Here is an 11330-nt window from a genome sequence, read left to right as displayed (position 1 = left end):
GAATGGAGATGCCCGAAAGGTGAACCTATAGAGCTGTTCCATTCAGAGAGTAGGGCAATGGGAAACTGTGTTTTAAAACAGCATAGGGTAAACTTAGAAATAATATTAGAAAGTCTTTCACAACGGGAACGGACTGTCAGATAGACAAGAGAGGTGAAATCTCTCAGGACAGGTTTAAAGGAAAGACTTGCATTTATATAATACATTTCATGAACATCAGACATACTAGAACGCTTTACAACCTGTTTTGATGTAGGAAACGTGGCAGCTGACTTGTGCACAGCAAATTCCTACAAACAACAATGACCCGATAATCTGTCGTTAGTGATATTGGTTGAATGATAAATATTAACAATAATGGCACCTCCAACAGTGCAGAACTCCCTCAATACTGCACTGGAGTGTCAGCCTTGCTTTCTGTGATCAAGTTCTGGAGTGGGACTTGAACCCGCAACCTGGGACTCGAGGACACTATCTACTTAGCCACAGCTGACAATAACAAAGAGCCAGTTTGGTTCTGCAACCAGGTTAATTGTAAAGTTCTCTCCGGCTAGATCAACTAAATTGGGCTGAATGGCCTTCCTTATCCTCAAATACTTTGCGATCTTAGAATATTGATATCAGGAGTAATGGGTGAATTGGTGCGGGTTAAGATGCGAGCAGCAGAGTTTTGGATGAACTCAAGCTTTCAGATGGTGGAAGGTGGGAGGGTGGCCAGGTCAGCACAGGAATAGTCGAGCCTGGAGGTGACAAGACGTGGTTGATGTTTTCGACAGATGAGTTGAGGAGGGGCAGAGAAAGGTAGGGGATCTTGCTGAAGGAGAGGATATGGAGACTGGCACTCAGCTCAGGATCAAATAGGAACATCAAGGCTGTGAACTGCCTGATTCATGCTGAGGCAATGGCCAGGGATGAGGGTGGAATTGGTAACTAGGGTAAGGAGGTGGTGGTGGGAAATGAAGGCAATGACTTTGACCTACCCAATATTTGCTCTGTCATCTTGTACTAAAACAAATGGGTTGTTTCCAGCAGACAGAGGAATGCTGAGCAAACTCATTCATTGTCCATCCATTGATATCGCCAACAGTAAGGTCAAGGCTCTGGAACCATTTCCTCATATTGCATGTTGTTAAGGTAACTGACAACATTGCTTGTGACAGGTTCACAAGCAACAGGTGGCATCTGCATCACTACAGATGTAACTTTTGTGGCCATGTTACACCATAAATTGACCAAAAAATATATATACACATTTTATATCTAAAATATATGTATAAATTGGGCTAGTCAATTGATAGCTCGCAATCTATGTCAACAATTCTGGGAACAATGCACACTGCACAGAGTTAAATATAAATCAATCATCGCATACTTTAGCTTGATAGAGATGTAATGCAGACACTTCTGTTGAGGGTTTAAGGGGACAAGGATCCCCTTACCCGGGGCTGTGTTCAGAGCTACTGAAGTGCAGGTGTGACTTATACAATCTCCCCACCCCTACCACTCATACCCAGACCCAGCCAAAAAGCAGTGCACCGACAAGACACAAGAAGCACAGAACCAGTACGCACTTGGAGTCTAATCTCAGACCAGTGTTGCCCCAGTCCAGATTTGGTGACCAGGGGGCGGAATTAAGCAGACAACGACTCGAGTCACATTCCAATGGGCTGAAATTTCAACCTGGGCTTCCAAAGGGAAGGGCAAGTGCTTGCCATTAAACGGTTCCATTGCTAACTGTGGCTTATGGATTACTGAAGCCTTACTGCTCTTCATTACAAAGACAAAATAAAAAATAAAAAATTGTGGTTCCTTTTCATCCCCCAATTAGTGAAGGGTTTACCTGATGAGCAACAGAACCACACAGACCATGAAGGTGCCTGGTTTGATTCCCCTCGCCTCCCGTCAGCATTGAGTTAGCTGGGGTATTGGCAGCGGTGGTGGGGAAGGGCACTATAATTGGGCTCAGCATGTCCGAGTTAGGGATGGCGAGAGTGGGAAAGCAGGAAATCAACTCCCGATTGTGATCCAGCTGTCCACTAAAAGGCGGAAGAATAAAGAATCAGGATCATTCATGCTGCCCCCCCCACTCCTTACAAACAAATAGCTTGCTGACACTCAGTGCCGAGGTTCACTTTTAAAGGATGGGTAAGGTGCCAAAGAGCAGCCAGCACCCATGGCACTGTACCCCAAGCAAGGAGGCAACACATTCAAGAGAGAGGAGTGAAGGCAGAAGGAGGAAAAAAAAAACCCGAAGAAAGTGGACAAAAATATATTCTTTGCAGTCGATACGTTGCAGAAAATACTCTAGTCCGATTAGCCCTTCGAGCCTGCTCAATATCAAAAAAGAGAAGAGTCTTGGAAGCACCGTTTAAAGTGGAAGTTGGAAGTTCAGTCACCTGTCCTCCAAGACCCCAGACTGAGCCCGTTTAACCGCTCGAGTCCTGAATGAAAGAAAAGATAAAATTCCCTGCGGAAGCCCGCCGCCTCGCTGGATCACTGTGGCGCTGCCCCTTTCCTCTTTTGTTCCAGCTCCTGTAGCCGCTCCTCCCGGTGCTGGGCGTGTTGAGTCCCCACCTTGTGCGCAGTTTCTGTAGCCGTGATATCGATCTGTGCGTACTTGGAAGAGCTCGCCCCTATGGGAGACAAGTGATCGTCAGCCAAATGAGATAGAACTTCTCAAACCCAACCCCCCCACCCCCAACTGAATACCAACTTCAAATCAATTCTTTTTTTTTTAAAAAGTGCTAGCAGATCTCCCACAGCATTGTACACGATAGTAGTTTAGGTGATTATCGCATGCAATACGCAAAGCATTATTCTGTTGTCATAGATGAAGTGTGTTCCTTTCACGTCTCAAAGACCCAGTACCAGAAAGAGGTGCATACCAACATCAACAAAGGGGTTAATTCTCGTTGATGATGAGGGAAATTAGCCAAGGCTTGTCATTTTTGTTTGTTTGTGAATGGGAATAGCTGTCCTTTTTACGGTTTCAGGTTTCCAAGTACGATGGATACAGTGAATATAAAAGGTTTTTTTTTGAGAAATGGAAAATGAACTCTACATAATTCAATTTCTCAGGCCACCGGGTACTAACTGGCCTAACTTACTAAAACATTAAGACTCCTGTGCAGAATGGATGACCTGAACATCCTCCTCGAGGACCTCAGATGGAAAGTTTTCGGTTTGGGAGAAGGCCCTCCCACCGCCCTGCAATTCCAATAGCCTGCTAGGTAAGACCGAAAAGGCAAGCCCAAACCAGCAAGGACAAAGTCCCACCTCAAGGAGAAAAGAAGCGAGAAAATTCCTTGGGGTGAGAAACAGAACCAGAAGGAACAGTTGCTAAATTTGCTGACACTACAAAGATAGGTAGGAAAGTAAATTGTGAAGAGGACATAAGGAGGCTACAAAGCGACATAGGTAGGTTAAGTGAGTGGACAAAGATCTGCAAATGAAGTATAATGAGGGCAAAATGTGAAATCGTTCATTTGGGCAGGAAGAATAAAAAAGAGGCTCATTATCTAAATGGTGAGAGATTGAGGAGCTCTAAGATTCAGAGGGGTCTGGGTGTCCTAGTGCATGAATCACAAAAGGTTAGTATACAGCTACAGCAAGTAATTAGGAAAGCTAATAAAATGTTATCATTTATTGAGAGAGGAATTGATTACAAAAATAGGGAGGTTATGCTTCAGTTTTACAGGGCATTGGTGCATCTGGAGTATTATGTACAGGACTGGTCCCCTCATTTAAAGAAAGATGTAAATGCGTTAGAAGCAGTTCAGAGAAGGTTTACAAAACTAATACCAGGAATGGGTGGGTTGTCTTATGAGGAAAGGCCGGACAGGTTAGGCTTGTATCCACTGGAATTCAGAAGAGTAAGAGGCGACTTAATCGAAACCTTTAAGATCCTGTGGGGTCTTGACAGGGTGGATGTGGAGAAGATGTTTCCTCTTGTGGGAGAATCTGGAACTAGGGGTCACTGTTTAAAAATAAGGGGTCACTCATTTAAGACAGAGACGAGGAGAACTTTTTTCTGAGGGTTGAGAGTCTTGGCTTCCATCATCTTTTGAGGAAGAGAGTTCTAGAGTCCTTGAATATTTTTAAGGCGGAGCTAAATAGATTCCTGATTAACAAGCGGGTGAAAGGTTACCGGGAGTAGGCAGAAATGTGGGGTTGAGGTTACTTTCAGATCAACCATGATCTTGTTGAATGGCGGAGCAGGCTCGAGGGGCTGAGTGGCCTATACCTGCTCCTAATTTGTATGTGCGTATTCCATACTCCCTGACCATTATGGCTGCTGTGAGAAATGGAGGCTATTCGTTTTAACATTTTTGGGGAATATTGTATTATTCTGTAAGGGAGTGTGTGTGTGTGTGCGTGCGTGTATATAAATACTTTAATTCAGCTGGGAAAAGGTTACAAGCGACAGATGGTCTAGGGGGTTTAAAACATGATAAGGATTGAGATGTTAGGTTTGAGGTACAAGTGAATAGGTTAGAGCTAACATTTGCATTTTTAGATAAGTTGAGAATTTGAATATCAAAGAGAAGTCAGAGGTAACAAGAAACATGTTTGCATCTTGCAGGAGTTCCATAGGTAAATAGAAGAGGGGTCATTATATTTTATTGACCTGAAAGCAAAGACAAAATAGAGACATAAAATATTTTGTACTTGGAAGGATTTGAGTTTCAAGGAGGTATGAGAATAATGGAACCTGAGATGGAAGTGGGAGAAATAGGTATTTCAGAGTTACTGTGGAAAGCTTAAGGTAGCTGGCATTGTGAGATGTAGCCAATGTATCTGTGAGCTAATCTGGGAGCTGTTAGCTGAAGCTATGAGCTGAGAAAGCTACAGTTTGAATCAGCTGTCCTGTTGAGCCAGAAAAGTCTTGGATTGCAACAAGTTGTTTTATTCTGAGGTCTTGCATTTCCACAACAGAGTAGAAAAGAGTTAGAGGTCATGTGGTATGCCTTTGTTGAAACTACAGCAGCCTGCCTTGGGTAATATTACTAGATTTTTATAGTTAAACATCTATAAGGGAGTGATGCCTGGAAGGTGTTTACTCGTAGGTCTGACCAAAAAGGGCGTTTTTAGGGGGAATGTTTTGTAACGCTAATTTTTAAACTGTGCAACTGTAATCTTGTGTGCTTATTCTTGTTAATAAAACTTTTATTAACTTTTAAATTTTTAAAATCCCAAAGGTGTTACTGGACTTCCTGCTGCGGAGATCAGTATGTCTTATTCTCATTTTCAGAGTATTATTTTCCCTGTTAGGGGAGGCGATGGCGCAGTGGTTATTGTCGTTGGACTAGTATTCCAGAGACCCAGGGTAATGTTCAGGGGACCTGGGTTCAAATCCCGCCACAGCAGATGTTGGAATTTGAATCTAATAAAAACCTGGAATTAAAAGTCTAATAATGACCATGAAACCATTGTCGATTGTTGTAAGAACCCATCTGGTTCACTAATGTCCTTTAGGGAAGGAAATCTACTGTCCTTACCTGGTAGGCTTGCACTGGACTACATGTGACTCCAGACCCCACAGCAATGTGGTTAACTCTTAAATGCCCTCTGAACTAGGGCAACTAGCGATGGGTAATAAAAATGCTGGCCTGGCCAGCGACACCCACATCCCATGAAGGAATAAAACAAAAATGCCAAGTTTCCCTCTAGGATTTGGTTTGCGCAGCAATTAACATCTGCTGTAGTCAAAACACTGCCACTAAGGAGGGTAGGGGTCATCAATAGTCAATATAATGCTCCCCTACAATCATGAAAAAGTAATTGTACGCAGATTAATTAGTCAAAGATGAACAATGTTAGGTTATCTACGGACCCTGGAACTGTATTACAACTTCTTTAGTATTGCTGGAAAAGAGAGACATTTTTTTGTTGAAGCTTTTCATCTTGCACTCATCAGGACAATTTGCAAGAAAATACCAATGCCAGAAGAAACAGCATATTTCTACTGTATGAGAAGAGCATGCTGATTGGTTAGCAAGTGGACTCTGGCTGGAAGAGGCATTGCCATGGAGATAGCCTCCAGTTGATGGTGGCTGACAGTTAACTTCCAAGCATTGTTTGAAATTTAAACCAGGCAGCTTAACTCTGACCAGGGGAATGAACCAGTAAATGGGTGTCACTTGTTTAGCTGAAACAGGCGCAGCTTGTAAAGAACAGGGCTCTGTGTATTAATATATGTTGCTTCCAGTACACACAAACATGCCACACTGTGAGCCCAACTGACAATCTTAAATTGGTTGTCAGTGTAATTATTAGCACACTGAGGATTATTTAGCAAATGTTGTCCAATTGCGGAATCACATCTAATATTAGACACTGTTTTGAGTTTTGCAAGCACGGTCTGGTTGGGTACGGTCAGTACCTTGCCCATTGCGAACAGCGAAAGGGACTTGCTGTTTGATACAATCCACCAGTCTTTGGGATGTACAGCCTGCATACCTAGCATCACACTAGTACTGAAATTCATATACCACATTACTCATTTGTGAGATAGGCAGACATTTTTTTGGCTTGTTGACTGCAGCATCATGTTACTGGTGAATACCACCTGCAGGATAACGGATACCCTCATCAGTTCTTTTCACGCTATATATCACGCAAACTCATGAACAGGCCTAAGGCCATCACTTTTGGCCCTGAAAAGTGCCCAGTCTACCTCAGATTACCCTGGAAGGGCAAGGAATCTCAAAAATTTGAGCAAAAGCTGAAGCTAGCTGTTTCACACTGCCACTGTGCTGGTTCATTCCCCCAGGGCAATGTCTTAATCAATCAGAGTCAAGCTGCCCAGTTTAAATTTCAAACAATGCTTGGAAGTTAACTGTCAGCCAGCATCAACTGGTGCTATCTCCATGGCAATGCCTCTTCCAGCCAGAGGTCCACTTGCCAACCAACCAGCACGCTCTTCTCGTACAGTAGAAATATGTTGTTTCTCCTGGCATTGGTATTTTCTGGCAAATTGTCCTGATGAGTGCAAGACGAAAAGCTTCGACAAAAGAGTCTCTTTTTTCAGCAATGCTCAAGTTCTGTACTATCAAACAACTATGTAGAGCTTCTTTGTGGAGCTTACTACCATAAAGAGTAGTTGAGGCAAATAGCATAGAGGAGTTTAAGGGGAAGACACAGGAGCGAGAAAGAGATTGAAGGTTATATTGAAAGGATGGATGAAGTAGGGTCAGAGGAAGTTCTCATACAGCATAAACACAGATTTGGACCAGATGGACCGAATGGGCTGTTATGTGCTGTAAATAAATTTAAGTTGTTTGAATTTTGAACTTCCCGGGCAATTGCCGGGTAATCCTTACTTGGCAGTCCATGCTTATATCTGGATCCGGTATTACATCATAGCTTATAAACTTAAAACCACAAGCGCCCATTCAACTACCTATTAGGATAATAGCAATATAAATGGCAAGATGGTCATTCCAATTTCACTGAGTTTAACAAGCAGCTTTGACAGCAGTCCAGCCAGATGGTCTGGTGAAAAGTCAAGCCCCGGCTATTCCAAACCGGAAGGTCCCTGTCCACAACTGGCTAAACTGAACTCAGGGGCCCCCTCATGGCCCCAAGTAATACTACACACAGGGAGGTAACGCCAGAGAGCAACCAGCGTCAATAAACTGCACCTCAGCCCCTTACAGAACTGGAGGATCTGATAAGCCCAGGTAAGGAAACATTATCTAAAACAAACGGATATAAATTTGCATGCCAGAAGAGTAGAAACAGGTATATGATACTGAAAAGTTTGTTGAGTGATGGAATTTTATACACTGAACTGCCCTGACAGTAAGGATAGGGTTAATTATTTGTATTCAACTTCAGCTTTTGACTGAGTTTCTGCTATCATGCTCAGTTAGTAGAAGTGAATCCAGTTAGACAGTATTTTAGCTGATAAGGACGTTTGACAGACACCCCGAACTCTATGGTAAAAAGCAAAAATACTGCAGATGCTGGAAACCTGAAACAAAAAACAGAAAACGTTGGAAAAACTCAGCTGGTCCGACAGCGTCTGTGGAGAGAAAGACAGAGTTAACGTTTCGAGTCCGTATGACTCTTCTTCAGAGCAGGCTGTTTTAGCTCTGAAGAAGAATCACACGGACTCGAAACGTTAACTCTGTCTTTCTCTCTCCACAGATGCTGTCGGACTGGCTGAGTTTTTCCAGCCTTTTCGGTTTTTGCTTTACCCCGCGCTCTATGTTCACTCAGCTTTGAGAACTAACATTGAATCCTCAGCAGGAAGATGTCTATGCACACATTATGGCCAAGAAGTCGAGAACCTACAGCTTCAGAGGGTGACTCCTCCAGGATCAGCTGTGTAACATCCCCATTGAGCACTTTTGTTCACTGTAAGCGTGTCCGGTGGAATAATGTGATTGACAGTTTAGGAAAGGAGAGTGATTCTTGCTAAAACTGAAGTAATTGCAGCTATCTGGACGAGGTGGTGTAGAAACAGGATTCGCACATAGCCGCAGCGAAAGGATGTTTTGAATGATGGTTGTTAGAATAGATTCTTTAGGTAGTCGTTTGGTCGTACAGAACTTAAGTATTGCTGAAAAAAAGAGACATGTTGAAGCTTCTCGTCTTGCGCTCATCAGGACACTTCACCAGAATACCAATATAAGGGGAAAACAACAATTATTCTGTATGCGAAAATAGCATGTCCCAGCTGCTGTTCACAATGGGTAAGGTGCAGTCTGTACCCAACCAGCCCCTGCTTGCAAAACTCAAAACACGGTGTCCAACATTAAGATTTGATTCCGCAACTGGACAACATTGGCTAAATAAATCTCCAGTTTGCTAAGAATGACACTGACAGCCAACTGACGTTTGGATGGCAAGTGGGCTCTGATTGGTAGAGGTGTTGCCATGGGGAGTGCACCAATGATAGTGACTGGCAGTTAACTTCCAAGCATGGTTTGAAATTTAAACCAGGCAAGCTTGACCCTGATTGGTCAAGGCATTGCCCTGAGGAATGAGTCAGCAAATGGCTGTCACTTATTTTGCTTAGCTGAAATAGGCACAATGTGATGTACACGTTCTTTCTGTCTGCAAAGAGCAGGGCCCCGTGTATTAATATATGTAGCTTCTAGTAAAAGCAAATGTGCCACGTGAACCTGACAATCTTAAGTTGGTTGTCAGTGTAATTCTTAGCAAACAGTATTATTTTGCAAATGTTGTCCAGTTGCGGAATCACATCTAATATTGGACATTTTGTTTTGAGTTTTGCAAGCAGGAGCTTGTGGTTAGGCACAGTTGGCACCTTGCCCGTTGTGAACAGCGGCTGGGACATGCTGTTTGATATGATCCGCCAGTCTCTGGGACATAGGGCCTGCGTATCTAGCATCACACTGGCACTCTTTTCACATCCAGAATAAATGGATGTTTTCCCTTATTTCGGTATTCTTGCGAAGTGTCCTGATGAGTGCAAGATGAAAAGCTTCGACACGTCTCTTTTTCCAGCAGAATCTTCAGATTTTGGCACAGCTTGGACCCAATCGAGCCTCAAACCTGTAACACGCGAATCCCCGGTAGCTTGCATCATAATTATATTAAGTATGTGCGGAATTATTGTTAATAATGCATATCATTGTATACACATTATTAGCAATGTACACTTAATTCCTATGAAAGCTAATTAATGCCTTTGAACTTCATGGGCCATAACTTCCGATGGAGCAGCAATTGAGTCGGATTGCCACTCCATTCGAAATGACTTACCTTGAAATCCAGGCGATCCTATCTCACCCGACCTTTCGACTCTGGTCGGGCAAGATCTGGGCAGTGCAGCAGGCTACTGGGGTTTAGCGTCGAGGGCTGTAGGGTCAAAGGTAAGTAAGCCACTCCCCTTCCTTTTAAAGCAGCACCAGCTGCCGTAAACCAGGTAAGTTTAAAGGTCCAGCCAAGTTTAGAGGTCTTTGACAAGGTAAGCCTATGAGCTAAGTGGGTAAGGTCTTTGCGGGGGGGAAAGAGTGGGTGGGTCAGGTCAGCCCTTGGTGGGGGGTGGTGGAAGGGGTTGGGCTGGATCAGGCCTTGGGGGGTAGTGGGCTGTTGGTTCGGGCCAAGGAGAGGTGGAGGGTCAGGTCAGGTCGGGCCTCAGGATGGGGGTTGGGTTGGGTAGGAGGGGTCGGGTTGAACTGGTCCTTTGGGGAGGGGGGTGGTCAGGGGTTGGGGGAAGTCCCGTGGTGGGGGAGTTGGGGGGTGTGAAGGGTGTCCTGTGGGGCGTGGTCAGTGTGGGTCTGTACAATATAGTTACCCAGAAGCTACAAGTGGTTTTAATTCTAACTGTTTCTGGATAACTATTGATTTGAGACAGTCAGAACGATCCAAAGTTTGTGATCTACAATCGCAATTTTCGGATGGTTCCCAGCGCAGGGCAATTGCCCAGGGGAAGTTTGCACTTCCCAGGCAACTGCCGTGCAATCCTTACCCGGAACTCCGAAGTTACAGCCGTATTTTCTTAAGGAGGGGCGTGAAAGAAGCAACACTGGTTACAGTGTAGAATTGAGCTGCGGTAATGTGATGCCAAGTTACCTCGAATGGCAGGACTGGACTCCTGGAGCTCGAGTTCCATATAATGGAGCTGCATCTTCGATGTGGGGCTCACCGGGATGTTGACATACGTTGCTCCTTCTGTCGGGCGAGATCTTTCGGTCCCAGGAAGCTCCAGTGGATAAGCAAACGCCCCTCCTGATAAAGACAGAACAGCAAGGGTCGGAGATTTTTCTTTTACTTATTCAGGTAGATTAGGAATCGGTAAAATATGGAATGCATGATTTTGCACATGATAAAACCAGGCGTCACAGAACCATATCTTATGTATAATTAATGGCACTTGAGGTATTCTTTACAGTTTCTTCCTCCTGTTTTTCAATTTCTAAAATGTGGTTCTCAGTTTCCTCGAGATTTAAGATCCTTCAGAGTCATTCATGCTTCATCAATGCTAGTTCAATATGTTTTCCACCCGGCTGTACAACCTCCAGGAAAGCCTTGATGGCCGGCTTTAGGTTGACACTATCCGAGATCGGATGAGATGCATCCCAGGATATTGAAGGGAGAGCGAGTAGAAATTGCCGGGGCACTGGCCACAATTTTTCAGCCTTCCCTAGACTCGGGGGAGGTGCCAGAGGACTGGAGAATTGCAAACATTACGCCCTTGTTCAAACAAGGTTGTAAGGATGAGCCCAACAATTACAGACCAGACAGTTTAACGTCAGTGACAGACAAGATTCTAGAAACAATTATTCGGGATAGAGTTAGTAGTCACGTGGAAAAAATATGGGTTGATAAGGAAGAGCCATCACACTAATGAAAGG

General features: G+C 44.0%; 1 protein-coding gene across 1 annotated transcript in view; it reads right to left on the bottom strand.

Annotated features, from left to right (window-relative positions):
• Nucleotides 1-2372: 2372 nt before the first annotated feature.
• Nucleotides 2373-11330, bottom strand: part of dok7b (docking protein 7b) — a 97108-nt gene continuing 88150 nt past the window's right edge. Inside the window, exons 14-15 of the mRNA XM_078557346.1 lie at nt 10549-10704; nt 2373-2633 (exon numbers count right to left, since the gene is read on the bottom strand). Coding sequence (XP_078413472.1) covers nt 2494-2633; nt 10549-10704 — 296 coding nt within the window. The 3' untranslated portion in view covers nt 2373-2493. The remainder of the gene's footprint in view (nt 2634-10548; nt 10705-11330) is intronic.

Source organism: Cetorhinus maximus, chromosome 2 (genome assembly GCF_964194155.1).
Source record: "Cetorhinus maximus chromosome 2, sCetMax3.hap1.1, whole genome shotgun sequence".
NCBI classification, from domain to species: Eukaryota; Metazoa; Chordata; class Chondrichthyes; order Lamniformes; family Cetorhinidae; genus Cetorhinus; species Cetorhinus maximus.
The sequence above is the reverse complement of the archived record's forward strand: the minus strand, read 5'-3'. Positions and strand labels throughout refer to the sequence as shown.